Source organism: Staurois parvus, unplaced genomic scaffold, assembly GCF_062004578.1.
Source record: "Staurois parvus isolate SC_StPar_1 unplaced genomic scaffold, SC_StPar_1.0 ptg000394l, whole genome shotgun sequence".
NCBI classification, from domain to species: domain Eukaryota; kingdom Metazoa; phylum Chordata; class Amphibia; order Anura; family Ranidae; genus Staurois; species Staurois parvus.
In genome coordinates, this window is record NW_028318190.1 from 9,256,962 (window position 1) to 9,278,257 (window position 21,296).

General features: G+C 41.9%; 1 protein-coding gene across 1 annotated transcript in view; it reads left to right on the forward strand.

Annotated features, from left to right (window-relative positions):
* The first annotated feature begins 10,285 nt into the window (after window positions 1-10,285).
* Window positions 10,286-21,296, forward strand: part of PSMB2 (proteasome 20S subunit beta 2) — a 34,479-nt gene continuing 23,468 nt past the window's right edge. Inside the window, exons 1-2 of the mRNA XM_089686325.1 lie at window positions 10,286-10,478; window positions 18,580-18,702. Of these exons, the coding sequence (XP_089542451.1) occupies window positions 10,388-10,478; window positions 18,580-18,702 (214 nt within the window). The 5' untranslated portion in view covers window positions 10,286-10,387. The remainder of the gene's footprint in view (window positions 10,479-18,579; window positions 18,703-21,296) is intronic.

Consider the following 21,296-nt stretch of genomic DNA (forward strand, 5'->3'; position numbering starts at 1 on the left):
TCATGCTAGCAATGTCAGCAAAGATTGGGGCCAGCTGGTGATATTAGTATACAGTATGTTATGCTATTTTAACAGAATAATCATCCAAACTATCAGACGGGGTAACTGTAACTTACAGGTTTTTTTAAACAAGTGCAAAGACAGCACCAATAATGTGAAACAGGGTCAGGATGGCAAAGAGAATGCATATACTACAGAATAATACAAAAAGTATATATAACTTTATACCAAAAGACAGGCAAGTTAAGTATCAGAAAACACAAGCAGCTACTTGTACTTATCCTTGACCACTTGCCTACTGAGCACTTTACCCCCTTCCTGCCCAGGCCAATTTTTAGCTTTCAGCGCTGTCGCAATTTGAATGACAATTGCATGGTCATGTAACATTTACCCATATGAAATTTGTATATTTTTTTTCACACAAATAGAGCTTTCTTTTGGTGGTATTTAATTGCCACTGGGTGTTTTTATTTTTTCCACTATAAACTTTCTATTATAAAATGTTGCAAACAGGTCATTTTTCTCCTTCACTGATGTGTGTTGATGAGGCTGCACTGCTGGGCATTGATAGACAGCGCTGATGGGCACTAATGAGGTGGCACGGATAGACAGCACTGATGAGGCAGCACTGGTGGGCGTTGATGAGGAGGAACTGATGATGCTGCACTGATATGCAGCAATGATGGGCAAGGATAGGCGGCACTGATGGGCGGCGCTGACTGACAGCACTGATGGGCACTGATAGGCGCCGCTGACTGACAGCACTGATGGGCACTGATAGGCGCAACTGTATTTACTCGGTGATCTGCTGTGTCATTGGACACAGCTGATGACGTGGTAAAAGGCTGCTGTGATTGGCCTTTTACCTCATCATGTGATCAGCTGTGTCCATAGGACACATCAATTTTGGAGATCATTGGGTGCACGCCACTGGGGGCTCACGGGAGGGCGCATTCTGAGAGGACGTCATATGACGCCCTCTCAGAACTGGACAATCGCGCTGTAGCCATCATTCAGTTATAGTGCAGTAAAGATGTGGTTAAACAGCATCTGCCAGAGTGAAAAACAGGGTAGCTTTGGTTATACAGGCAAACAGCTGGGGCAATCCAAGGCCAAGAGACACTTGGATTTACCACCCTAGAACTACTGTACTCTGGTAGTAAATGAGGTTCCCCACAGTAGGTGGGTCTTCTGGAGAAGCTGCATGCTATTAACCACTACCTCACTAGAGCAATTGTTCCATTTTTCGAATGCATATTAAAATCTATAGTTTTGGCTATAAGACTACCAGAAATCCCCAGAACATATATATATATATATATATATATATATTTTTTTTTTTAGAAAAAGAAAACACTAAAAGGACTTTTATTGCACGCAAACACAATTTTATTCCCTTTTATTGTATTAAAGAAAAGATGAGGTAGGGTAAATGCGGACACCTATGGTTATTGCTCACAGTTCAATGTTTGTGGCAATAAATAACATGTGTGGCACAATCACTGTTTACATAGAGTACATAAGTGTATGCTATGCAAGTGTTTTATTAATTTTATGCAATTTTTATTTTTTTCAATATATTTATTATTTTTAGCATTTAAAGCCAAAAAAACCTCCCACAAAAATCCTCACACAGGATATAGCTTTCAGACAGTAGGAAGTTTTCCTTGTGCTTATGTCTCTTCCATTAATGCCCCCCCTCACCATCACAATCTTCCAATGTGGCGGGGAGGTTCTTATCAAGAGTGCCCAACTATGGCTCTATTCTTAGATAGTAAAGAGGCATTCTGCTACACTAGAGTGGTAGAATCTTGGTAATTCATACCCATTGCCTCTGCTCTTACCAGTCTCAAAATGGTGTTGCCACTATACCATACAGTTCTCTTTCCCCTATAGAATGCCCATCTGTAATATCAACGTTCTAAGAATCTACTCCCAAAAAAATCTATTAAAGTTAATTTGGAAATTTACAACAGTCTGAAAAAGCTTGCATAAACCTTCCTTCCAAATTGATTGCAAATACACCTGGAAGACAGCCAAGACTCTCATTATCACTTTTTACATTGTTGTTAATGCTGCACATTAAAGGAAACCTGTCAGGAAGGCTCATACCTGTAAGAGCCAAGATTCCTAATCCATGTTGGAGACTGCCAGTGCCCAACTCCTGGAAGCAATGCTGGATGAAGTGCGGCATCATTTCTGCCAGTCGGGGAACTGAACATTCAGTGTGGCATGGAAAGTTCTGCTTTGAAAAGAAGACAGTTATCCTGACACTGTACATCCACTATCACATACAGTACCTCCCAACTTTCTGAGATTGGAAAGAGGGGCACCTTGTAGCACAAGATGATAGGTTAAATGCCAAACCTCTTTCACATGTCTGATCATAGAGACCAGACCATGAAGGGGAAAAAAAGAGTAAATATGATCACCGAAAACCACTTATATTTTCACCACTATGTTTCTTTTATATGAGTATTTGAAATTAAACTGGAAGTTAAAAAAAAAAACATTTATATATTGCAGGTTCCCAGTCCGAGTAGGTTAGATGGCTACATTAGTTTTTTTCAGGCTTTTTTTCCCTTAAATTTTCACCTGGTGATCCTACTAGTAACGCACTTGTTCTAGGGCGACAAAGCTCGCTTATTGCATTGTAATTATGGGGAGAGCCATAGTTGTTACATTAGGCTGCTCTCTTGATTTGAACTATAAATGCTCTCTAACATTGGTTTAAGTTTCAGTTCAATTCACAGAAAATGACAAAGACACTGTTAGATAGACTTTAACCACTTCGCGTCTGGCCTATATGATGGCTGGGTGAACCTCTTGTCCCTCCGGGAGGGCGTCATATGATGTCCTTTCCAGATCGTGCATTGCGTGTGCCTGCAGGGCAACACTATGGCGAGATCTGTCACCAACTGTGTACCTCAGACATGGCCGATGACAGATCTGTGTACCGACCCCTTTGCCAGTACCATGTCTCCTGCTGTGACCAATCACAGCAGGTCACATGACAGTTGTATACAATGGATGGCTTCCTTTCATGCCATCCATTGTATACAAGTGTGTCTAGCTGTGAATGGTCACAGTGATCACATGCACAGGCTGGGCCAATCACAGCCCATCTGCGTCATGTGATTAGCCATGGCCAATCACAGCTAATCACAACAAAAAAAACTGAATGAATTGATTTCATTCAGTTAAATGCTTGCTTATAGCAAAGAAATTCTTTGCTATAAGCAATCAAATTGTGTAAAAAAAAAAAATACTGATCACTTCCCCAAAGTAGTACAATGTTACTATGGTAACATTATACTACTTTGGTCATATTGTAATATGAAAAACAAAATCTTAAAAAAAGAAAAAAAATAATAAATAAATAAAATAATTTGGAAGAAAAAAAAAAAAGATCTATTTTTTTTTTTCGTACTGTCACCAGTCAGTGTCCCTGATCACCACCACACCAATTATATGATGATGATGTACTGCACTGGTGACAGTATGTAAAAAAGATTTTTGAAAATATTTTTTTAATGTCTTCATTTTCCGAAAAATTATGACAAAAAAATTACAACTTCAAAAAACTCACCATGCCTCTTTGGACTGTCTACTTTGCAAAAAGGGGTCATTTGGGGGATATCTGTACTGACGTTTTTAGGCCTCAAAAAATTAGATTGGCCATGAGTACTTCAGGGTTGATCAATTTTCAGATATATCCCATAGTTTGTGAACTCTATAACTTTCCTACAGACTAAATAATAAATACTGATTTGGGTTATTTTCACCAAAGAAATGTAGCAGAATACATCTTGGCCTAAGTTTATGAAGAACAATTATTTATTTGCAAACTTTTATAACAGAAACAAAGAAACAGGTGTTTTTTTGTTAATTTAGCAAAAAATAAAAACCCCAGTGGTGATTAAATACCACCAAAAGAAAGTTCTAGTTGTGTGAACAAAATGATAAAATTTTAGTTTGGGTACAATGTTGTATGACCGTGTGAGACTGCCAAAAGCTGAAAATTGGCCTGGGCAGGAAGGGGGTAAAAGTGCCTGGTATTGAAGTAGTTAAGGCAAGGTTCACACCTAAGCCTTTTGCATTTTGCAGAAATGCACTACAGTCCATGTAACATGATTTCCTATGGGAAATGTTTTCACCCGGTGCGATTTTTGGAAAGAGTCAGGGACTTTTTTAAACATAAAACATTGTGTTTTGGTTCCATAGACTTCAATGGAGACACTGCAGAAATGCATGTAGGGCATTTTGATGCATTTCTGATGCGTTTTGCATTTTTAATATGCCCAGCAACAAGTTGGCAAAAAAAAACCCAGCAAAACGCATAAAAAACACATGTTCAAAAAGCAAAAGGCACTGCAGAAATAGATCAAACTGCACTGTGAACCTAGCCTGAATAGTATGTCTGCATATACTGTGCATCAGACCAAAAAAGAGACATTTGCAGAGGAAAGAGACAGAAGGATTTGGAACCCAAAGAACAAAATGAAGGACATCAATAAACTGATTCGGTTCATATTATATATATTTTGCTTACCTACAGCACACTCTTTCTTTTGTGGGGGGTGTAGCTATAAACAGATAGGCATTCTATTTTGTGACCTCCTTTGTTAAACCTATTTAAAGGATAAGTTCACCTTTGGGAACATGTAACATGTTCCCACTGCAGAAGCCACTGCCCAATCCCCCCGTGACAGCAGTACGGAGAGAAGTTTCCCACACCAGCTGTCAGGTTTTGAAAACAGCGTGGCTGTGCGGGACTCCACCCACATGGCTGCATTATTCATTCACAGAGTTCTGTCAATGAATGAACTGTAAGTACCAATATCCTTTGCAGATGTCAGCTTGTAGTTGTCAATGAACTACCATGATGCTGTGGTAGTTCATGCAGTCTTCCTGTCCCTGTTAGACCCCATGTACACGGGACATTTCTGAACGATGGAAACTGACTGCTGGAAAACGTAGGTTAAAAAACATCTGTTAAGCCGCGTTTGCATACCGCGTTTATGAGCGTTTGTGTTTAGAAGCGTTTTTAAAAGATAACCTCAGGAGACCTTCCAAAATGCCCAAAATGCACTGAAAAACAGTAAAAAATTAACTATTTCAGACATTTTGAGAGTAATAGAGAGAGCAGACGCAGAGAGCAGTATGTGTTGAGATTAGCTGTCTTTTTTTTGTGGTGTTTGGATGTGTTACAGCTCATTTCTGTGCAGAAATTATTGCAGCAGTGTCTAATATATTTTCTTTAAATGCGAAACCTCAAAGTATGGTGTAGCAGGTCCATTTGAGTACTGGGAAAATGCTTTGCATGACTGGACAGCATCTGGAAATGGAAGAGTTAAAAAAAATTTCCAAACGCTGATAAAATCTACTCCTAAACGCAAGTTTGGTGCGTTCAAAAAAATGACTGTAAACTCAACTGCCTGTAAATGACTGTAAACTACATAGTGTACATGAACACACAGGAAAACATTAGGGAGAGTTCAGGGGCTGCTGAAAAAAATGCTGAACAGCTCCTGAATGTGAGTTTATCAGCTGCAGTGTACATGGAGCCTAAGAAATAGAAAAAGACACAGCTAGGAGTTTGTATTTGTAAAGTTGCCTGTTGTCCCTGGATATGAAAGAGACATTATGATTTAAAGGTAAGTTATTATTTTAACCAAATCTGAGCAATTCAAACTGAGTGTATGAATCACACATGAAAAATGTCACACCCCTCTAGATCCAGAGATATAGATAGTTGGTTATATGCAAATCTCAACTTTTTCTGTAGAAAATTCAAAGTACTGCAAAGTTATTTACAAATGAAGTAAAGTGGGCTTTTTTCAATTTTGCGCTTGTAAAAATATTAACAAACAAAGCAAACAAAGTTTAAATATTGTTAAAAAATAAAAACGAAAAAAAGAATCAGCAAAAAATACTAATTGAACGGAGAAGGAGAATAAGAAAAGGAGTTAATTAGGGCTGATTGGAGTAAACTAAGGGTTAAGAAGGGGTTAAACAGAGGAACATTTAAGTAAAAAGGAAAAAAAAACGTATTTTTTACTTGTCAGGTTGCTTTAACTGATTTCATCTGCAGATTGAAGTTCATCATTTTGAATTGTGGATGAATAAATATAAAAGATACAAAATGAAACAATGTTTCTTTGTATGTTTCTGTATTGGGGGTTGAGTAATGTTGTTGATAAACATTGCCTTTTTTTTACTGCTCCATCTGTTCCAACTTTTTCTTCCTACTTGGCAATGCTGCTTTGATTAATCAGAGCTGAACTGTCCAGTACTGGGACAGGCAGCAGGGCAGAAGTACTGGACATGTTATACATGCCCTGTGCACAATGATGCCATTTTTGGGGTGTATCTAACAAATTCAGAGTCTGGGGGTTGCAGGTGTAACTTAACTGCTTACCCGCCACCATATAGTAGATATACTGCTACATGGCAGCATGTGCGCGCGAAATCACGTATATATGTGATTTTGCATTTCCCGGCAGGGGGCACACATGAGCTGCGCGCGTGCCGCGCGGCCACGGATGTCAATCATCGGGTCCTGGCAGGTGACTACCCGCCAGCACCCGGTGATTACTGACAATCACCGACGGGCTGTCAGCTCAGGCACACTGCTCGGGATGGCTGTTCACAGCACAGCCATCCCGATCAATCTGCTTACAGTGAACACCCCCCACCCCCTAGTAAAATACTCCCAGCACACAGTTAACCCTTTGATCGCCCCTTACATTAACCCCTTCCTGCCCAGCAGCATTAGTACAGTGTCAGTGCTGTTTTTTTTAGCACTGATCACTGTATTGGTGTATTGGTGTCACTTAGTATAGGCATTAGACAGGCGTTACTGAGCTTTAGTATAGGCATTAGACAGGCGTTACTGAGCTTTAGTATAGGCATTAGACAGGCGTTACTGAGCTTTAGTATAGGCATTACTGAGCTTTAGTATAGGCGTAAGACAGGCATTACTGAGCTTTAGTATAGGCATTCACAGGTGTCAATGCAAGTCGCACATGAAATTGCACAAAAATAGTGCAAGATTTTTTTCAAAGTTGCTCTGACTCAAGTCGCATGATTTGAATGGTTCCATAGTGGCAAATAGAATGTGATGTGTCATACGACTTTGATCTGTCAAGTGTATTGGGGGCTAAACTCTCAGAAATGTGAGAATCTTTCACAGTTGTCTGTCCAGGGTTTTAGCTTCAGGGATTACAGATATACTGCACACCTTTGACAGAGACTTTGCTAAATTAGTGATTGATCACATGTGAGGTGGGAGGACAGTAAAACCCTGTGGGTAGCCACCCTTTTCTGCCCCCTTCCCCCAACAGCAACCCCTTTTATCTGCAGTGGCAGCAGATGGAGGTGTACAGATGCTGTGGCCATGATGCTTTTTGGCAGGAATCATACCCCCCTGTCGCTTTTGCCCAACTATGACCTGTTAAAGTGAACAAGGCCGCTCTGCAAGCGTCCTGCAGCTTCAAGTTAGTTCAGGATTCAAGGGTTTAAACTAGGCTGCAGGGAAGTGATACAATGCCTGTCAAATGCTCCCTGAAGAGCAATTTTGTACCCGGATCGCTATTCAGAGAACAACACTTGTGTGAATGAACCGAAGGGCTTGTTCACACTAAATTTCTAACTCTTACCAAAGCTTTGGTATAGGCGTAGGGCAGGCATTACTGAGCTTTATTATAGGTGCAAAATAGGCGTTACTGAGCTTTAGTATAGGCGTAAGACAGGCGTTACTGAGCTTTAGCATAGGCGTAAGACAGGCGTTACTGAGCTTTAGCATAGGCGTAAGACAAGCGTTACTGAGCTTTAGCATAGGCGTAAGACAGGCGTTACTGAGCTTTAGCATAGGCGTAAGACAGGCGTTACTGAGCTTTAGCATAGGCGTAAGACAGGCGTTACTGAGCTTTAGCATAGGAGTAAGACAGGCGTTACTGAGCTTTAGCATAGGAGTAAGACAGGCGTTACTGAGCTTTAGCATAGGAGTAAGACAGGCGTTACTGAGCTTTAGCATAGGCGCAAGACAGGCGTTACTGAGCTTTAGCATAGGCGCAAGACAGGCGTTACTGAGCTTTAGCATAGGCGCAAGACAGGCGTTACTGAGCTTTAGCATAGGCGCAAGACAGGCGTTACTGAGCTTTAGCATAGGCGCAAGACAGGCGTTACTGAGCTTTAGCATAGGCGTAAGACAGGCGTTACTGAGCTTTAGCATAGGCGTAAGACAGGAGTTACGGAGCTTTAGCATAGGCGTAAGACAGGCGTTACTGAGCTTTAGCATAGGCGTAAGACAGGCGTTACTGAGCTTTAGCATAGGCGTAAGACAGGCGTTACTGAGCTTTAGTATAGGCATTAGACAGGCGTTACTGAGCTTTAGTATAGGCATTAGACAGGCGTTACTGAGCTTTAGTATAGGCGTAAGACAGGCATTACTGAGCTTTAGTATAGGCATTAGACAGGCATTACTGAGCTTTAGTATAGGCGTAAGACAGGTGTTACTGAGCTTTAGTATAGGAGTAAGACAGGCGTTACTGAGCTTTAGTATAGGAGTAAGACAGGTGTTACTGAGCTTTAGTATAGGCGTTACTGAGCTTTAGTATAGGAGTAACTGAGTTTTAGGATAGGCATTGCTGAGCTTTAGTACAGGCGTTGCTGAGCTTTAGGATAGGCATTAGACTGGCTTTTTACAAGCAATAAAAACATTCCCCAAACACCTTATATGCACTTTTGATGCGTTTTATAAGCACTGAAACCACACCACAAACTAAACTGTAATGTTATTAACGCTCCACAACAGCACCGCAAATGCATGCCAGTGCGTTTGAGGAGCATCACCATAGACATGAATGGGTGTTGAAAGGCTTCAACACAGTTACCAAAATTCCCCAAAATTTTTTAGGGATGCTTTTTTTTTTGTTAGGCGGAATATTATTTTAATAAGGAGTGGGGCATTCATTATTGGGTGTGGTCTAGCTGAGGCAAAAGAAAAAGGGCGTGGTTTAAATTGCCAGCCCATATCCTCAGTACCCTCTTAGTACAGACCACCCTTCCTTGCCCCCCCAGCATAGAATTGTACAAATATCCAAAATTCTCCCTTGGGGGGGAGGGGGATGAGCAGTTAGGGAAATGGAAAAGGGGGGGTGAGCAGAGTTGGGGATGAAGAAGAGGGGGGGTGAGTAGAGTTGGGGGGATGGAGAAGGGGGGGGGGTGAACAGAGTTAGGGGGTAGAGAAGGGGGGGGATGGAGAAGGGGGGTTAAGAGTTGTGGGGGATGGGGAAGAGGCGGTGAGCAGATTTGGGGGGATAGAGGAGTGAACAGGGTTGGGGGGGGATGGAGAAGAGAGGGGTGAGCAGAGTTGGGGGGGGGTGGAGAAAAGGGGGTGAGCAGAGTTGGGGGGATGGAGAAGGGGGGTGAGCAGAGTCAGGGGGATGGAGAAGAGGGGGCGAGCAGAGTTGGGGGGGATAGAGAAGGGGGTGAGCATAGTTGAGGGGGGGTGTAGAAATAGGGGGTGAGCAGAGTTTGGGGGGGTGGAGAAAAGGGGGTGAGCAGAGTTGGAGGGGATAGAGAACAGGGGGATGGAGAAGGAGGGTGAGCAGAGTCAGGGGGATGGAGAAGAGGGGGCGAGCAGAGTTGAGGGGGATGGAGAAGGGGGGTAAGCAGAGTTGAGGGGGGTGTAGAAATAGGGGGTGAGCAGAGTTGAGGGGGGGTGTAGAAATAGGGGGTGAGCAGAGTTTGGGGGGAATAGAGAAGAGGGGGATGGAGAAGGGGGGTGAGCAGAGTTGAGGGGGGGTGTAGAAATAGGGGGTGAGCAAAGTTGGGGGGATGGAGAAGGGGGTGAGCAGAGTTGAGGGGGGGTGTAGAAATAGGGAGTGAGCAGAGTTGAGGGGGGTATAGAAATAGGGGGTGAGCAAAGTTGGGGGGATAGAGAAGGGGAGTGAGCAGGGTTGAGGGGGGGTGTGGAAATAGGGGGTGAGCAAAGTTGGGGGGGTGGAGAAGAGATTGCATGACCGTGCAATTGTCAAAGTAACGCACACAATGGCCTGGTCAGGAAGGGAGGTAAATCCCCAGGAGGGTAAGCCGTTACACCCACATGTGCTTCTTTCTGCCTCTTGTTTTGCTTTTCCCTGGATTGTCACATACACAAATGCACGAAGACACCGTTGACGTTATGTTAGCGAAATCCTCAAACAGAAAAAGCAGGAAAGAGGCACACAATAAGACACGTGCTCCCCACTACAATTCCCAGCATCCCTTGGAAGCGGCGCTGCTCGTGACGTCAGAGGAGTGCGCCAGGATCCCGGCCTGAGCTGAATTGCTGTGTAACGTCCTGAGCTGATTTACCGGAAAGGAAGAGCTGAGAGTAGCCATGGAGTATCTGATCGGGATCCAGGGGCCAGACTACGTGATGGTGGCCGCAGACACTGTGTGTGCCAACAGTATCATCCAGATGAAGCATGGTGAGTGCCCCCCGCCCGCCATCACACACGGCACCTGACTGGCATGGTCATCGTGAGCCGGTGCCTTTGGGTTTCATGGCTCTTATGACTTCTAGACACATTAAACTGACATACACTCCATGATCTAAGCTCGTTCATAACCATAGTTATATCCGTCTCCAATGTCATTAAAGACAATCCCATTCAAGTCTATATTCTTAAAGAAGAACTAAAGGCAGAAGTAATTTTTACATTTTAGTTGGGGGGGGGGGGGGGTTGTTATAGCCTTTGCAACGTTTATTTATGCCATGTATGTCCCATTGGGGGAGATTTCCCTTCACTTCCTGCCCCATAGGCAAGACAGGAAGTGAGGGGAAATCTCTCCAAAGTGAGGGAATCCCTAGTTGTCACCATGAGAAGATTTCCCCCTTTATTCCGTTGGGGAGGCAACCTAAAATGTGCTATTTTCTTTACTTTCACTTTCAATAATAATCAGGACAAATTGAGAGGCTGAACCTCCCTAAGGCTCAGTCCACACTGCCACGACTTGGGGTCCGACTTGTGAGACCCCCAAGTTGCATGACGTGTGAAATCTCATGTAAGGCTAGGTTCACACCTATGCGTCTTCCGGAAACGCACAGCAGTCCATTAAGGGCTAGTTCACACTAGATGCAGTCCAGCGTGCTTTTTTTTTCTGCATCAAAAATGCATGCACAGTGTTTTCCATGTATTCCAATGGCCCTGGTTCACACCAGTGCAGTCAGTTTCCGGTGCAGAAGAAAAAAAGTAGAACTTGCAGCATTTTTTCTGCACAGAAGCATACTGGAACATGGGAAACTGCATCAAAACTGCACCGGAATAGTGTGGGGTGTGAACTGTAAGCAAAAACGCATCCGGAGTGCATTTTTGTAGTGTGAACTGGCCCTAACATGATTTGCTATGGGACAGGTTCACATCTCCGCATTTTCACCTGGTGCGTTTTTTGGAAAGGGTTCGGGAGTTTTTTAAATGCAAAACATTGCGTTTTTGGTTCTATAGATTTCAGTGGAGACACTGCAGAAAAGCATGTAGTGCATTTTTGATGCTTTTTGTAGTTTGCGTTTTAACCACCTCCCGTTGTATATAAACGTCCGGACGGTGGCAGTGCAGGGTCGGGTGGCCATTTATAAACGGCCTCCCCGCACCCTGCTTGTGCGTGCTCCCTGGGAGCGCGCAGCACCGCAATCGAGTGCCTGCTGTGTCCTCCGGACACAGTGAAACACCGATCGTCGGACGGGACCTCTGTAAAGTAGTAAGCAAGATGTCACTTGTGACATCACTGCTTACTATGTGTGAAATCTGTGAATGATCACAGAGGTCACATGGTACAAGGCTATTCACAACAGCCTTTTACCATGTGACAAGCTGTGACCAATCACAGCTCACTCAGTAGTTCTCAATGGCTGCAAGAATGCAGCTAGAGAGGAGAAATGATTGCTTTTACATCCTTTATGGGTGTAAAAAAAAAATCTTCATCACCCCACAAGTACTGCTAGGGTGACAATATGTAAAAAAAAATAATAAAAAATGTAAAAAAAAAGTTAAAAATTATGATTTTGGTTATAAACTAATTTGGGTTGTTTTTTTTTTTTTTTTAACTAAAAATATAACAATACATTTTGGCTAAGATTTATGATGAAATATTTATTTTCAAAATTTAAAAAAAAAAACACTTTTTTTCAAAATTTTTGGACATTTTAATTTACATAGCAAAAAAAAATAAAAATCCCAGTGGTGAATAAATACCACCAAAATAAAGCTTTATCTGTCTCAAAAAAAATGCTAAAAAATTCATATGGGTACAGTGTTGCATGACCGCGCAATTGTCATTCAAAGTGTGATAGCACTGAAAGCTGAAAATTGGCCTTGGCAGGAAGGGGGTAAAAGTGCCCAGACTGGAAGTGGTTAATCTGCCCAGCATAGACTTTAGTGGAAGTCGCCTCCAAGTCAGATCCTCATCTATACTGATGTGATTTGGAGCCGACATTACAGAAAGATCACCCAGGCATTCCCTAAAAGTTGCTTCAAAGTAGTACCCAAGTTGCCTGACAAGGTTGCACTGTAAGTCGCGTGACTTAATCCTCTGCATTGTGTAAGAACGGTGTTTGATCATGTCTTCTCTGATATTCCCCTTCTTTCAGTGTCCCCCTCTTATCTCCTAATAAGACATATCGTGTGGAGTCACTCTGCACTTGTTTAGTGGGTATTGCTAGAGAGGTTTTTTTTTTTTTTCTTGGGAGAGTGCATGTGATCAGCACTGTCCAGACAGGTCAGGGGTCCTGCATCCTCCTAGAGCAGAAAGAAAACTCCTACAAAGCTTTAACCAGTGCTCGGCTGGACACTGATAGAAGTCACAAGACTGCTGTAACTGCCAATGAGAAAAGGTATTTAACAGTTTCTATTTTCTAAAATAATTGCACTTCCATGGTGTGTACTGTGGGAGACCAGATATAGTGAATGCAGGGGTCTGGGTTTAGTAACACTTGAAAGTATGATTAAAAGCAAAACCTTTTGTTTCGTTTTTGATAGAGTTGGATTGGAATGCATGTCAGTGTTTATTGCTGTCTGTTAGGGAGATTCAGCCTCTCTATTTGTCCTCTTTACTGTTCTCATGAAAAGTGAAAAAAAAATTGTCCAGAGCAGGGAGAGAGAGAAATCCAGGGGTCCCGTCACTTTGGAGGCATTTCCTCTCACTTCCTGTGTCAATCATGGGAGAGGAAGTAAAGGGAAACCTCCCCAGTGGGACACAGATGGCAAACAAACCTGACAGTGGTTATAATTTTCCCATACTGTATCCAAAATTAAAAAAAAAAAAATCCTATAAACAGGAAAAATAGGGCGAATCTCTCTAACAGGGGCCTAGACAGCAAAAAAAAAAAAAAAACCACGGGTTCTAAACCATCTTCACTCTATCCAAAACTTAAAAAAAAAAAGAAATGTTTTGCCTTTAGTTATACTTTAAGCTCAGCGTATGTGAGTGTTTTTTCTGACATATAAAAAATGCTCAAATTAGCATTTTTTTCTGTCAGAGACTGGTGATTTTTTTTTTTTTTTTTTAAGGCAGTGTGCATGTGAGGTGAAGGCCACTTCTAGGACTGCTGCCACACTCATTTATCCATCCTCCTCTCCCTTTTTCTATTTTACAGAACTCCTTGTATTATGTAAATTATTTATTCCAGGTACTTACATGGCACCATCAATTTACGCAGTGCTTTACATATATATTGTACATTCACATCAGTCCCTAACCCTCAAGGGGCGTACAATCTAAGGTCCCTAATCCACGTTCATACATACACATACTAGGGCCAATTTAGACAGGATCCAGTAAACATACCAGCATGTCTTTGGAGTGTGGGAAGAAACTGGGGTACCTGGAGGAAACCCACGCAGGCACAGGGAGAACATGCAAATTCCAGGCAGGTGGTGTCGTGGTTGGGATTCGAACCAATGACCCTAGTACTGCCAGACGGAAGTGAATCATTCACTACACATCAGTTTATTAAAAAAAATTGCTTAGTTTTGTTTTAGCAATTATGTTTTTTTGCATACTTGCATTGGTCCAGCTTGGTCTGATGTAAGAATGCATATCTGATATCTGGAAGGCCTCGGGGGGAGTTGAAAATCGCTGTAATAGTCCTTCCTAGATAAAGCGATAGCCATGATATTCCAGATTCCATGCGGTTTTCCCTCACACTGACTGCAGGGGTCACTCATTTAGTACCTCCCTTATTGATAGAATGTTTTGGGGTTTTTTTCAATGGAAAATAGGCATTCTGTGATTGGATGAGGTGGAGATGTCACTGTCTTCAACTCATCCAATCCGAGAATGTCTTGTATTCATTGGGGGGAAAAAATGAATTCTATAAACGGTGGCAGTGCGCACAGAGCAAACAACCTCCCTTCTTATCTAGCCGTGTTCAGCATGCAGAGAGGAAACCTGTGGAGCAGCACCTAGAATCGCAGCTACCTATGTAGCGCAGATTACTACAGTGATTTTCAGTGCACCTTTGGATGTCACATATGCATATTTACATTGAGCTAAGCTGGACCAATGTAAGTTGGCAAAAAATATTCCTGGAGTTCAGCTTTAAATACCACATTTGCATTGTCCTCTATGCCAGATGTAAGTGCCTGACAATGAAACACCGGAAGAGCTGAAAGAAGCACAGTGTTTAAAAATGTGTTTATTGAGGGGCTGTATTAAGATGGGAGATGGTGAACAAAGAGAATGTTAGAGCGTGCAGGCTGGTTTGAGAGCTGTGAGTCATTGTGGAAATCTGTCACATCATGGTGTTGGTGTGAGTTGCTGGAAGTGAAAGTGAAAGAATCTGCAGCTCTTCACAGCTTCCTGCTTTTCTGCATATCCGTTGTCAGCAAAAATCCCCAAACTTTTATTTCCACCTATTCTCATACTCTGCATGATAAACACTTCCATTAGTAAATGACGTTACTTTATAGCTTAGAATAAAGCTTTCCTTTCATCCTTGTGTTTGGATTTCTTTACCTGTATGTTCAAATAAAGTGTATAGTCCACTTTGTATTACATGGACGTAGGAAGGGGGGGGGTCAGCATTTATTGGTGGGCAGTGTAGTGTTTGTAGCACATTTACTGCTGAGTTATAGGAAAGCCGTACTGAGAGAAATAGGCCGGCAGTCATATTTGTATTTATTTATTTCAGGTACTTATATAGCACCATCAATTATGCAGCGCTTTACATATATATTATACATTCACATCAGTCCCTAACCCTCAAGGGGCGTACAATCCAAGGACCCTAACTCACATTCATACATACATATACTAGGGCCAATTTAGACAGGATCCAGTCAACCTACCAGCATGTCTTTGGAGTGTGGGAGGAAACCCACGCAGGCACAGGGAGAACATGCAAACTCCAGGCAGGTGGTGCAGTGGCTGGGATTCGAACCAATGACCCTAGTACTGCCAGGCGGAAGTGCTAACCATTTAGCCACTGTGCTGCCCCAACCTGCTTATAAAAATGCTAGTTACCTGGCATCTTGTTATGTGCGTCTTCAATTCCGTACATACAAGCATGCATCAGGTGAAGTCAGAAGAGAGTCGAAGTGCCTATCTGTAGACCTGGCGTAGGTCAGTGACTTCGGAAGTTCTGACTCCTTTGGAATGGGCATAGCAGTTAAACTATCATTTTCAGTAAGAGAGTTTAGCAGTGGTAGCCTCTATACACCGATTAGCCATAACATTGTAAAACATAAAAGTGCGGCGCTTCGTGTAACCAAAAAGTTTATGGAAAATAAGTGAAATAAATCGGAAGTCCAATTCGCATGTAAAGGAAATATGTAAAATAAGCCTCTCTTTCCTGGGACATCAATGTTGTCATGAATGCTTCAAATCTGGTCAAGAAGATGAAGGAAATCCACCATCTTCAACACCCAAAAAATTCTGCCTCTTACTAGTCCAAATTGACCGGGGATGGAGCAAAATGTGCAATGCAAATTCCAGACGCATGCCATGGACCTGGACGCTTTATGACACCAAAAAGTTTGAATTGGCCGTCAATGGTAGATGGATAAACAGCCGCTGGATAATTCCAAAAGCAAGCTGTTCTCTGGACTGTATTGTAGGACTTTAAACTTTTACTCCAAAAATTGAACAGAAAGATGAGCCTGCAGAAAAGATTTATCCTCAGAGGAAAATTCCTTTCAAAAATCAAAAAAATCCTCATAGTGTAGTATAAAACGTACATCAAAGTAACTAGTATAACAGCATGTCACCATGAAGATGAATGATAAGTTTCAAACCAATAAGATGGCCGCCACGTTCTGGTACGTGCTGACGTCGTGCTCTGGCTCCTCCCATTACATTATGAGCACTGACGGGTAACGTGAATAACATTGATTATCTTGTTACATCGGCACCTGAAAGTCAGTGAGATATATTGGGCAACAAGTGAACATATTGTCCCTGCAAGTTGATGTGTTCAAAGCAGAAAAAATGGGCAAGCATATGGATTTGAGTGACTTGATAAGGGCCAAATTGTAGTGGCTAGATGACTGGGTCAGAGCAACTCCAAAACTGCAGCTCTTGTGGGATGTTTCCAGTCTGCAGGGGTCAGGACCTACCAACAGTGGTCCAATGAAGGAAGACTGGTGAATGGGTCATGGGTGGCCAAGGCTCATTGATTCCTGTGGGAAGCAAAGGCTGGCCCATGTAGTCCAATCCAATAGAAGAGCTACTGTAGCTCAAAATGGTGAAAAAGTGAATGCTGGTTCCAATAGAAAGGTGTCAGAACCCATATGGCAGTTTGTTTTGTATGGGGCTATGTAGCTAACAGACCGGTCAGGGTGCCAATGCTGAAGATTGTCCATAACCAAAGGTGCCTACAATGGGCACGTAAGCACCAGAACTGGACTACAGAGCAATGGAAGAAGGTGGTCTGGTCTGCTGAATCCAATTTTCTTTTACATCATGTGGATGGCTGGGTGCATGTGCCTCACTTACCTGGGGAAGAGATGGACCCAGGATGCACTATGGGAAGAAGGCAAGCCGGTGGAAGCTTAAAGGATCTGCTACTGACAGCTTAGTGCCAGATACCACAGCATACCTTCAGAGGTCTAGTTGCGCCCATGTTGTGATGGGTCAGAGCTGTTTTGGTAGCAAAAAGGGGACCTACTCCTTATTAGGTGGGTGGTCATAATGTTATGACTGATCTGTGTTTATTCTCAGCAATTTTCCTTAATATTACTTTACTTTACAAGAAGACAGAATCAAATTATAAAACCACAACACTAGCTTTGATGTCTGTCATGCTTGACCATAGATGTGTTAATTGTAACGGTGACTGTGGCAAGTCAGTCTGACCACACACACACACACACACACACACACACACACAACAATCTGATTGCATATTTTTGAAATCTCTTTGAAATTTATAAACATTGTTGCAGTACAATCACTTACCTACCCAATCAGTTGACAGTGGAAAGTGTATGTGAGCCCTAACAATCAACTTTTCATTTGCTTCCCTTTTAGCCTCTTAATAATACCATTTGAAAGCTTTTAGTTTTATCTGTACAAGAAAATCTGCTGATTTTGTCAGCAATCTTTTGACTTATTAACTTTGCCTACTGCTTGCGATGACAGTTAACTTCTTTTTCCCCAGCTCTGTATGTGGACTACAGAACACCACTGTGTTTTAGAGGAGGATGGGGGAGGTGTTCTGTAGTTCTGTCATAATGTGACAACAGTGCTCCTCTATAGATGCAATAGTTTGAGTCACTAAATCAGAACAAAGGCTTCTGGCTTTTCTGTGATTTGTCTGATATATATTTACTCACTGGTTTAGTGACTCATACTACTGAAGCCAGAGGGTCAGCATGACAGGCAGGCAACTAGCATATTCAGAAATAGGTCAGCAATTACAGAATATTTGTTTCTAAGAGAAGGAGAAATGATTGCTTTTATGGCTGTAAAAGCAATCGGTGTACAAAAAAATCTTTATCACCCCCCAAAAGTAGCACAGTGTCACTAGGGTGACCGTATGTAAAAAAAAAAAACCCATAAATAATAAAATAAAAGTAAAAACAATTTTGAAAAATTATAATTTTTGGTTATAAACTAATTTGTTTTTACCAAAAAGATAGCTGAATACATTTTGGCCAAGATTTATGAAAGATTATTTATTTGCAAAATGGTATAAGAAAAATACTTTTTTTTTTTTTTTTAAATGTTTGGATTTTTTTCATTTATATAGCAAAAAAATACAAATTCCCAGTGGTGAATAAATACCACCAAAATAAAGTTTTATCTGTCTCAAAAAAATGCTAAAAAATTCATATGGGTACAGTGTTGCATGACCGCGCAATTGTCATTCAAAGTGTGATAGCACTGAAAGCTGAAAATTGGCCTGGACAGGTGAATGTGTCCGGACACATCTAATTGGGTGCCATGTACAACTGCTCCTAATTTATTTTTCCAGGGATTTCATCCTGTCTCTGTTAGACTTCCTAACTCTGTATTACCGTACCGACATTTGGGGAAAATTTATCTTTTTAATCTGAATATTTTATAAATATGTTGCTTTGCTTTTTCCTACAGATGTGGATAAAATGTTCAAAATGAGCGAGAAGATCCTTCTTTTGTGTGTGGGAGAGGCTGGAGATACTGTGCAGTTTGCAGAGTACATTCAGAAGAACGTGCAGCTATACAAGATGAGAAATGGTAAGTTTTAGGAATTATATGGACTGTATTTTTTTTTTTTTTTTTTTTTTCAATTTTGGATAGAGTAAGGAAGGGTTAGGACCTTAGAATTTTTGTGCAGTGTTTGTCACCGCTGGCAAGATTTACTCACTTCCTTTGTCTTGATGACTATGGGAATAAAGCAAGGAAAGGAAGGCAGGAAACGAAGGTCAACGAATAAAATACTGTTGCGCTTATGAATAGAATCTTAATGCAAATGAACCGTATTTAAGCAGCAGTCCTAATTTGTGAACCAATAAACACAAAAAACAAATATCATATGGACCGCGCATACTATAAACTTAGTGCAATAAAATATATATATATATATATATATATACTTGTGGTAATTACTACACCTGTAATAAATTGATATTATTTAGTCCCAGTTCATGAGAATAAAGTGCTGAATGCTTAATTGTGAACTTCGTTAAAATGACAGGTGCTCAAAACGGTGCCCCACATGGATGTGCACTCACCGTCATCCCCTGACCACCTATCTCTACGATGATCTCATGCGCTTTATTTGGGACTATTCCAGAGTGCTGCGTAGTAATGGAACCAATAATCCTTCCCGGGGGGGGGGTATGCAGTGTTGCTGGTGTTAACCAATGTTCTATGACAGGATTTTAAACAGCATTACTAATGGTAGCAGTGTAACTCCACAATGGCTGTGTCAGAATCCCTCCTCTTCTCCGCAGGCAGTAAAGCAAGTATCAGCATGGAAACGGAGACAAAAGCAGAAATCCCATAGTGTAAAACCATACAAACTTTAAATATTGGGGAGAAAGTGTAAAAATACAACTCAAGCAAAGTGCCCATAACCTGGCACTCCGTGCGGAAGTGTTGTCAGCGGAAGTTGCGTCATCAAACATTGACGTGTTTCGACCAATATATCGTCATCAGGCAACTTCCGCTGGTGTCACTTCCGCCCTATGGAATGCGGTGGCCATCTTGGTTTCCATTCACAAGCAACAAGGCTGAATACACTGAGTGCCAGGTTAGGGGCACTCTACTTGCTAGTTGTATTTTTACACTTTAACCCCTATATTAAAAGTTTTTATGGTTTTACACTATGGGATGTCCACTTTTGTCTCTGTTTTCATGCTGATACTTGCTTTACTGCCTATGGAGAAGAGGAGGAATTCTGACACAGCCATTGTGGAGTTATACTGTTACCATTAGCAGCGCTGTTTAAAATTCTGTCATAGAACATCGGCTACCACCAGCAACACTGCATACTACCCCAGGAAGGAGTATTCGTACCATTGCTATGCAGCACTCTGGGTAGTCCAAAATAAAGCGCATGAGACTATCCTAGAGATAGGTGGTCAAGGGATGACGGTGAGTGCACATCCATGTGGGGCACTGTTTTGAGCACAGGGGAGCACCTGTCATTTTTAACAAAGTTCACAAAGAAACAAAGGTAATTCACCCCAGCAGGACACAGAAGCAAAAATCCTGACCAGGGTTCAACTATTCCCCATTCTCTTTAAAACGAAAAACACAAGTAAGGGCTTGCTAAAACAAATGCCTTGTGCTTAGGCACCGTCCACATCTGGCGATTTGGGATCACAGGTGGTACCATCGCGATTCTGCCTGCAATTCCAAATCACTCTATCATGGCAAAACAGAGCATGCATTTGTGTTTTAATTTTCAGTGGTGTCTCAAATGCAGTGTAATTTTGCGCACTTCTGTCGGACTGAGAAACATGTGTAGGCTGTACGCTCTGTCCTGTAGAAAATGCTAGATATTTGGCTGTCTCTGATTTCAATACTGTGAATCACTGACCACAATAAAACACATGGCAGGTGAAATCAGAACAAAGTTAAACCTCCCGGTGTGCATGTGTACTTCTTCCAAGTCAGTGATAGCATTGCGCTAAGCTTGTCTCCCAAAAATGGAGCAGGAGCTTCTTTTTGGCGACAAACTTCATGCAGTGTGGTTTGCCGCACTATAAATTGTGCAAGAATCGCTGCAAAACCACACTGTTTGATGTGCTATTAAAATTGAATGGCATACAAACATGCATGCTGTGTCTTTGTCATGATTGCAGTGCGATTTGGAATCGCGTACAGAATCTTGGCAATCTCTGCCGCTATCCCAAATCACCAGATGTGAACCATTGTAAAAGAAAAAGCTGCTGCATGCTCACTTTAGCACATTCAAAAACACAGCACAGCATAACATACCTTTTAAATGCTCAGGCTTATGCAACACTGGTTAATTCCTGCAATTAAAAGGAAACCGGAACCGAGGGAACACATAAGCTGCCATTGTTGACTTCCACTAGATGCCTGGCTTTCATGTTGATCCAGTGGTTTTGAGTTTTTTTGTTTTTTTTTCTATCGCTGACTTGGAAGTACATATGCACATCAGGAGGTTTGACTTTGTTCTGATTTCACCTACCGTATGCTTAGTTAGGGTCAGTGACTCAAGGTATTGAAATCAGAGCCAGCCAAATAAGTAGCATTTTCTGCAGGAGGCCAGAGCAGAGAGCCTATATGTTTCTCTCAGTACAAGTGCACATTGAAGTGTCTTTGGTCCAAGCATGCCTTAGAACAGCAAGTTGCCC